Below are 7,684 nucleotides of genomic sequence, written 5' to 3' on the forward strand. Positions count from 1 at the left end.
GGCGAGGGGCTCTGTGGGAGCTGCACTGGCCGGGCTGCAGAGGGGGCGTGGCAATGGTGCGTATTACGGCCGCACAGCATGTGAGGCAATGGGGTCTTTCTATATTTAAAAAGGCTCAAGCGGCACTTAACTTCTGCTCAAAGAGTGTACTACAAAGTACGTAGCAGTACAGTGTGGAGTACAGTGGAAAGGTTCTATAAAATATGGAAGTAGAATTTCCATTCCTTCTATAAGGTTTGGCTTTATGTTTGTATTGTTTAGGCTTTGAATTTTTTATCAAATGCAAATCGAAAAAGATCTTATTTCGGGTACAAATTCAAAACCTTTGGTCGGAGTCCCGGACGCATGGACTTCATCATACCACTTAGGCAACATCCGCGGGGATTTGCGGGAGGCGGACTCCCATGCCTCGATATACGGCGATCATCCGATTCAAAGTGAACGACTGACTACAGCTCTGATTATCACGAAGATTGTTATATTGATGATAGTTTGGTGCTTCTTTACATTCTATCTGGTGTTTGAACCACCCGAAAAGATCGTCTCCACAGTGGTGTTAATCCAACCGAACGAAACTCTGCTTCGGACCGTTAAGCTGCCCTACGACGCTGCCGAGATCACCCTGAGCGGTCCCATCGACAAAACATTGACGGCAAGTCCAGGTAAAGCCGGTGATGAACCCGCTATGGGCCTCCGGGTTGAGTATCGAGACTCGGACATGAAAGAAACCTATAAGCAAACTGACATGTGGAATGTTTATTTGACACATGACGCGGATAAGTATGAGACGGTGAGGAACATATTCGAAATTTCACCGGTTAGGGGTAGTGCCAAGTCGGTTATTTCGATGGAGGGAAAGTCGGAGTTCCCGGTGGCCCTGCTAATGGAGTTTGATGACCGTCCGATAATATCATTGCTCGGAGTAATTTACGCTACCATGCTGCTAATCGGACTTTATATCCTTGTGGTCTTCGAAGTGACAGACCGCACGTTGGCGGCGCTATTGATTGCCTCCACTGCCCTGGCGATACTCACGGCAATGGGTAACAGGCCCACCATGACGACGATCATCTCCTGGGTGGACTTCGAGACTCTGATGCTGCTCATGGGCATGATGATCATGGTGGCAATACTTTCGGAAACAGGACTCTTCGACTGGCTGGCGGTCATGGCGTATAGGGTCTCCATGGGCCAGCCCTGGGCTCTGATCCTATTTCTGAGCCTCTTTACGGCCGTGTTTGCCGCTTTTCTCGACAATGTCACTATGCTGCTGCTGATGGCGCCCATTGCGATTCGGCTGTGCGAAGCCATGGCCTTAAGAGTGTCCCTGGTACTCATAATTGTGGTGTGCTACTCGAACATAGGTGGTACTCTGACCCCGGTAGGGGATCCGCCCAATGTGATTATTTGCACCAATGCGGTGGTGGAACATGACGGCATTGACTTTGCCACCTTCACACTGCACATGCTGCCCGGGGTACTTCTCTCCTTGATGGTGGGCTACGGCGTCTTCTATGGGATGATGCGTCATGCTTTGTTTGATCTCGACCCGAAGCAGATCCTGTTAGCGAGAGAGCACGAGATTAGTAGGGCCCTTCCCGATGAGAAGACCCTGGCCCGAATGCGGGAGCTGATGAACAAGCGATCATTGAAGATGTGCCTCAAGCCGGCTGATAACTATTACATTGTGCTGGCCACGTTGGAGAGTCAGTACCAAATTCGAAACGTGCCGCTGCTAATCAAGTCGATGGTGGCTCTGATCTTCACCCTCGCTTGTTTTCTTCTTCACTCACTTCCCTTTCTGCCGGGCGCCACCCTTGGCTGGGTAGCTGTCCTGGCTGCTTTTCTTCTACTGATCCTTGCCAACGTACGTGACGTCGAAGTAATCCTTGCCCAGGTGGAGTGGTCGGCGCTTCTCTTCCTCGCCGCCCTATTTGTCGTCACTGAGACGGTGGACCAGTTGGGCTTTATATCTTGGCTGGGAGAAAAGACGGTCCAAATGATATTAACCGTGGAAAAGAAGCACCAGTTGACCGTGGCTATATTGCTAATTATCTGGATGAGCGCCATTCTATCCGCATTCGTCGGCAACGTCCCTGTCACCGCCATGATGCTGAAGCTCGTCGTTGAGATATATCGCAACGAACAAATTAGTGTTCAGCTTTCGCCTTTAATTTGGTCATTGTCCTATGGTGTTTGTCTAGGTGGAAATGGCACTATAATCGGTGCCTCGGCCAATGTGGTGGCTGCCGCGATCGCCCACCATAACGGCTACAAGATCTCCTTTATGTACTTCCTTATATATGGATTTCCTCTAATGATAGTCACGACATCGGTTTCTTGTATTTACCTTCTGATCGCCCACTCAGTATTCTCTTGGCACCGGACCGAGGGCGAAAGCGACTAAATAATGAAGCTTCACAGACGTAGACGTGGTCCGTGACTCCAGTCCACTTGGAATCAGTGAAATCAAAATTAAAGTCCTACTTTCTGTCAGCTAAATTTTAAGTCATTTTGCCAAATTTTATGTATTGTGTGTATAAAAACGTTTTAAAATTTATGTAGCATTTGTGCCCACTGTAATAATTTTAGCTTGGCATACTTGGCATACCATACTTGGCATACCACAAGCCCCAGCAACTTCAGCTGCAATGACAATGCGTAGCCCGGCTGAATTCTTCCGCTTAATCGCACAATAATAGCTCAAGGGTGTTAAATATGCATAAACAGCAACAACAAAGGCTGACTAGATCTGGATGGTGTGCAACATAAAGCCACATTTAGTCTGCCGAGGTCCTTCGAAGTATGTAAGTATATATGTGTAATCCCCATTGACCTTGAGGCGCTACTATGCCACATTAAAAAGATTCCAAGTGTGGCAAAATAATTATAATTGGTTGCAATTACCTAAATACGATTTGTTGTGGGAATTTTAAATGAAACAAGCATTTGGAGGGAAAGGGCAGTGCTGTTATTCTGGCTTATTAAAGCCGTTCCAATACTCTATATACCTGTACACGTGCAGCCATTATTAAGGAATCCTCTGGCAGCAATCAAAGAAATTCCAGCGAAAACGCGAATAACAATTCCAACCCAGAGGGAAAACAAGGGCAGCCCGATACAACAAACACATGCAATCCTCCAATAAATCAACTAATTAAATATTCCAGTTCAGCGCCGGAGTATTTGATTTTTGCAAATTTAAACAATACAATGAGGACCCAATCGGGGCCAACCCTTGTGTGTTCTGCATTTTGACTCTGATTCGATGTTGATGTAGCGACTCGAATCAACATCAGTAAATAACAACAGCAACAGATATGGGAGCACGCGACGACACGAAAAATGAGTGAAATCAAACGAAATGAAATGAAATAAAATAAAATACAATGAATTGAAATCGCTGATTGCGTTGGCGTTTTTTGGCTTTTCGAGGTTTGATTTTCTGTGTGGCAGTCATGAAAGCGGCTTTGCATGTGAGACTCTGGCATACCGGAGCCAAAGCCCAACGAAAACAAAAATAATAATAAACCAAGTCAACACAACAATGGAGCAACAGAAACACTAATATGTGGCGAATATGTAGCGACGTAACACTAATTACCTTAATTGTGGCGGGCGTGTAGAAACACTTGATGAAGGCGACGAGGACAAAACTTTAAGTTGGCCTTTTGACTCGGGATTCAGGACTCGTAACCCAGAACAGTGTTGTCCTCGTGAAGTCATAAGGCTATGTACTACAAGGGAGCTTTAATAATTTAGAAAGCTAAATCCTTTTGAATAGTATGTTTAAATCGTTATATTGTGTATTGTTTGACCTAAAAATAACCATTTAAAATGTAATTATTTAATTGTTACATTAAATTTATAAACATTCACGCTGCCAGCTCTGTTTATGAATGAAAACTCGTTACCCAGTTACGTGAATGCCCGGCGTAGTCATCGCGTGCCGTGCAACGTGTACCCGGCGATATTACGTATACGCCAAGGCGACCAAATGTGTAGAAATAAAACATTAAATTACATTGGATTCTCCCGGTCTTTCTGCCTCGCTTGGCCATTGTCTCTGGATTTGACCCAAGCGGGGCACACGGGCAGGGCAGGGGCTGTGGCAGAGTCTGGGGCAGGTGTGGCACACACGTAGATCGCGAACGTAGCTGAAATTTTAAGCACTCCGCTAGAGGGGGGCGCGGCATAGGTGGAGCTGGGATAGTCAGTCAGACCGCCGGCGGTTTCGTTTTGAAGTGCCCTTTAATAGTTGGCTGTCTGCAGCTGCCGCAGCCGAAATGGGAAAATGGAAAATGCTAAGGAAAAGCGGAAAACTGAAAGCGGAGCGGACACCGAGGACTGCGGCATATGAATGTGGCGTGTTGGCAAGCCAGAGAGCTGTTTAATAAAATGGCGTGGAAACAGAACTCATGCCTCATACTCGGTTGCAAATGGCGTTGTTGCAACACGAACTGAAAGTGTAATTATGCAGATGCTTGAGGATCAACCACGAGCATGATTTATGTCTGCCAAACCGCATAAACTTCAGTCCTAATTACATCTGCAGCGAAAAAGCTTTCCGAAACCTGAATAAATAAAAATCCAAAGAAATCGGCTTTCGTCCTAGACATCATGAATTAAATCATGGGCCGCAAAAGTAATTAACTCGCCCCCGTGCGAATGCCCCAGGCCATCATCAATATCCCGAGTTGTCACCTGCCGTTGGGATCCGGTGCTAACTCTGGTCTAATTTGTAGTTCACCTGTCCGCCCACACGACCACATCAGCAATTAAAAATCCTTTAGGCCGACATAAAAATGCCATTAAATCTGTTGGTGATTATCCTTGTCTGGGGAATGTCTGAATAGTTTGTTTGCCGGAGAGATGAGCACATGCAGATAGTGAACTCACAAGCAAGAAGTGATGACATGCTTAGTTTCAAAGGATTGTGGTTCCTAAAAATTAAAGCAATTAATGCTGAACCTTCTCAACCAAACTGAAAGACAGGAAAAGTTCTTTAGTAATTTTATTAAGGATTACAGAAAAGGAGGAAGTCCCAAAATCGATATATTCCTTTAGCTATTTTCTTTGATTTCCGGATTTCTAATTTCATAAGTTTTCCACTAATCTGGGGCAATAAAAATAATTGTTTACCTTGAAGGGCGGCCTAACACGATGCCATCACCAATCCGAAAGACCCAAATATCCTTTGGTCACGCATCCTTGTCCGGACATAGTTTTCTCGGCTAATACACAAGCTCCGGAGGACGAGCCTTGACCATTGCCATATCTCAGCCGAGATGTCCTTGGTCTTATTGTTATTTTGATAGTCCCATTGCATTTTTTAGATAGCTCTCTGAGGCCGGCGTACATTGTTTACTGATGGTCATAATGATTACTTATTTCGAGGATTACTCCTCCGCTCTCGCTCCCTCCACAGAGTACTGGCTCGTTTTATTGGCATTGTTAATATTTGCTTTGTTGGCATCCTTGGTTTATTTGCTCAGGATTTGCAAGAATACCAGAAGGATCTCCTCACTCCCTCTTGGCATATAGACGCTCATTTAGTTTTATTGCGTATTTCGGATTGTGGCATTCCGAAAATTTGGCTGGTTGCTTTAGTATTTTAAGGATTCGGCCTCCAAACTCTTCACAAAAATGTATGCTATTTTGGCTTCTTTTACTTGAGGGTTTCCCCTAAAATTAAAAACTAACCAATTAAAATTTTGTGCCTTTTACAATGATTTTTGAATGTTCCTCAGAAGAATAATTTTCATTTCATTTAGTAAACAACTTATGACTACGGTCAAAGGGAATAAAATGAGATGAAAATTATTATTTTTCACATTTCCAGAGTCCCGAAATTGTTTTTCTCGTTTGATTAATGCTGTTCAGAAGTCAAAATGAATTCCAAATAGGCCAGCATGGAAAGAAAGGTCCTTTGCAGAAAGTTTTTCTCCGACGGAGAACGTCAGGATATACATAAATCACGGAGATGTTCATTAATTCGCCACTTGACAATTGGTCAATGCTCGCGATTTAAAATGCATTAAGAACAGGGAGCACACACAAAAAAGCGGTGAAAATTATACCAGCAAGGAAAAACAGCTCTCAACTGCCTGTCCTGGCCGCAGAAATGATTAATGACAAATTATTTTATGAGGCCAAGGAAAATCATGAGTCCAAAGCAGGTTGAGTATACAGCATTAATGTATTTAAATTATTATTACACGAGGCGAAGGAAATAAGAAAATTAAATGCCGGGAAAGAGAAAGGCAGGGAGGACGACCACCGACCATTTGATGTGCTGCTCAAATAAGAAAAGCAAATAAATCATGAATATTAAGTTTCCCGGCGGAGAACAAAAGTCAATTGGGCAGAGTTCATTGAGTGAGAGTGGGTCGGAATGGACTTGGAATTGCTAGGCCACTTGAGAGCTCAACGGCTTAGAAAATAAGCATCTCCGCTTCCCTTCATCGCCTTCCCCACTCGGTCATCCCCATGGCGCCTTCCATTTGATTAGACGACTGTCGTCCAGTTTGGTTCTACAGTTCCTCCATCTCGAAATACACTCGAGGGACACAAATGTTTATGCAATTGGATTCAATTTTTCGATCCAAGTCAACCCATCTCCCACATAAGCCCACATCCTGGCCAAAGATAAATCGATTAGTTGAGTGTGGGTCCTGGAAACCTGCTCTCCGGGCATTTTTGGTTTTTGTTTATTAAATTCTGAGCTAACTGGAGCCAGTGCACCAAACCGGAATTTAGAATATTTTTTCATATTCTCCTGACTCACTTATTGAATTTAGATTTTTTTCTTCTATGTGTGAAATTGTTTGTGATTTTTTAAATTGGGTTTTTCATTAAAAGGAATATTTGGTGATTGAAGTGGACTAACCAATCAATTTAAATCTATATGCCCGGAAACCAAATTATTCAAAATAATAAATACAAAAAGTATACAACTATTCCCTTGCATAAAAATCAGATACTCTTTTTAAAGAAAGCCCTGCAAGTGCAACATTTAATACATAAGCATTATAACAAATTTATTTCACTAAAGGCCAGCTTAGAAGGCTACAAAAGCTAAAACCTCGTTGATGCCACCTGTTTGTCAAGTAAATGCAACGAAAATCTTATGGTTAGCATAAAACACACAATCCCCAAGCCGCAATTGAAAGGCCCAAAATCCAGGCAATACCAGGGCTCAACCGAAAACAGAGAGCGAAGCGAAGAAAAATATACATATACATTCCGAAAGGGAAGGATGGGGCAGATGACTGAGAGGCGACTCGAGCCCTGTAATTTCGGCTAAGTGGGTGAAACAAATGTTGAGATTGCAGGCCAAAAAATTCCGCAAAGGAAAAGCCCTCCAGTACACCGACTTCTTCATATTTCCTCCTTCAGACAGAGTCGAGTGCGGCTTCAAAAACGAGGACAAAAAAGAAGCCAACAAATGACAAGCTATAAAAATTGAGTATACGCATTGGTTGCTTAAAGGATCAAAGGATACACACACACCCAGCCCGTATGAGTCTGTATTGTGGCGTACTTGTGTTTGATGGCATTCGATTGGCATTTTCAATGTATGTAAGTGGCTGGCCGTTGCCGCGGGTGAGGATGGGTGAAAAAAGTTATTGCATCATAATTCCCCCACTAAGCATTTATATTGCACATAATTACGCGCCCAGCG

At 43.7% G+C, this 7,684-nt stretch overlaps 1 protein-coding gene across 1 annotated transcript; it reads left to right on the top strand.

Annotated features, from left to right (window-relative positions):
* Window positions 1-246: 246 nt before the first annotated feature.
* Window positions 247-2,560, top strand: LOC6506389 (P protein). Its single transcript, XM_001957928.4, has one exon. It carries the CDS (start codon window positions 281-283, stop codon window positions 2,405-2,407), a length of 2,127 nt encoding a protein of 708 aa, XP_001957964.1. The 5' UTR covers window positions 247-280; the 3' UTR covers window positions 2,408-2,560.
* Window positions 2,561-7,684: the final 5,124 nt, after the last annotated feature.

Source organism: Drosophila ananassae, chromosome 2R, assembly GCF_017639315.1.
Source record: "Drosophila ananassae strain 14024-0371.13 chromosome 2R, ASM1763931v2, whole genome shotgun sequence".
In the NCBI taxonomy this organism is placed as follows: Eukaryota; Metazoa; Arthropoda; class Insecta; order Diptera; family Drosophilidae; genus Drosophila; species Drosophila ananassae.